General features: G+C 52.3%; 1 protein-coding gene across 1 annotated transcript in view; it reads left to right on the plus strand.

The window, feature by feature from the left end:
• Nucleotides 1-1,205, plus strand: part of LOC101351610 (diacylglycerol kinase gamma) — a 123,312-nt gene extending 122,107 nt beyond the window's left edge. Inside the window, exon 16 of the mRNA XM_023736846.1 lies at nt 1,160-1,205. Within this exon, the coding sequence (XP_023592614.1) occupies nt 1,160-1,205 (46 nt within the window). The remainder of the gene's footprint in view (nt 1-1,159) is intronic.
• The last annotated feature ends 55 nt before the right edge of the window (nt 1,206-1,260 follow it).

The raw sequence follows: 1,260 nt of genomic DNA on the forward strand, positions 1-1,260 counted from the left end.
GCAGAGGGTTGAAGAGAGAGAAAGGGAGACAAGGTGGCCCCTTTGCAGCTTGGCTGCAGCTCTTGGGGAGGGCTGGTGGAAGGAGCTTTAGTGGCTACGTGTTGAGTTATTGGTCCCTGTAATCCGAGACCCTCCAGCGAGGCCAGTGCCCTAGCGACATCTGCTGGCCATCCCCAGAGCTGCACCTTGTCCCTGGGGACAAGATTTGCGCACACACTGGGCTCGGCATTCCCACCACAAGGCCTCTTTGTCCAACCTCCTAACCCATCATTTCTACTCTGGGTTCAGCCAGATGCTCAGAGGGGAAGAAGTAAGGGCTCTAGAAAGGGAATCTGTCACTGACCTCAGCTGGCTGCCATATTTATGGGAATGGCAGTGCAGAACCCAGTTAAAGGGAAAACTGATTTCACAACAGTCCACCTATCCTGCTGGGGCTCCTCCACAGTCACCGTGACTGCCAATTACTGCTGTGTAGTTTAGCCTCTGACAGCACTGCAGCCTGCAGACATATTTACCAGTCCATTCTCTTCTAGAGATCTCCATACTTGAACACAGTACTCTAGCTTAATCTCCAGAAACCAAACCAAACAGGTTGCCACTGAGTGAATGCCAACTCATGGAGACCCCCATGCGTGTCAGAGGAGAACTGTGCTCCGCGGGGTTTTCACGGCTGATTTTTCAGAAGTAGATTGCCAAGCTTTTCTTCCCAGACACCTCTGGGTGGACTCAAACTGCCAACTTCTCAGTTAGCAGCCGGACACATTAACCGTTTGTATCACCCAGGGACTCCAGCTTACCCTCATCCATTCTCAACTGGATTTGTCCTGGGTGGCATGCCAGGAGGCTACTTCACAGGGCTGACGTGCCCTGGGTATCTCTGATGTGAGCATCAGTCTGTAAAAAGACAGGCTGTCTAGCTGAAGGGAGCCTCCACTGAGAATGTGCTTCCTATAGAAGAGCAGGATCTGCAAGAGAAGGAAGGGAGGGAAGGCTGCTGGGCCCACCCAGGCAGCCGGGACTGAGAGAGTCAGAGGTCTCGTCAGACCAGCAGCCCAGGCAGGGAGGAAGGACTGAGCTTCAGCTTCCCAAGTCCTACCCCAATGTATTCCCAGGTCACATTTGTCCTAAGGCAGATGTTCTAAACCTCTTTGTGTGCCAGGAGCCCCTTCGGCAGCCTGGTGAAGCCTGTGGGCTCCTCAGAATAGTATGTTTTTAGTGCGTGAAATGAAACAGATAGGATTACCAAGGAAATTATTTATA

The sequence above is a fragment of the Trichechus manatus genome, unplaced genomic scaffold (assembly GCF_000243295.1).
Source record: "Trichechus manatus latirostris isolate Lorelei unplaced genomic scaffold, TriManLat1.0 scaffold00092, whole genome shotgun sequence".
NCBI lineage: Eukaryota > Metazoa > Chordata > Mammalia > Sirenia > Trichechidae > Trichechus > Trichechus manatus.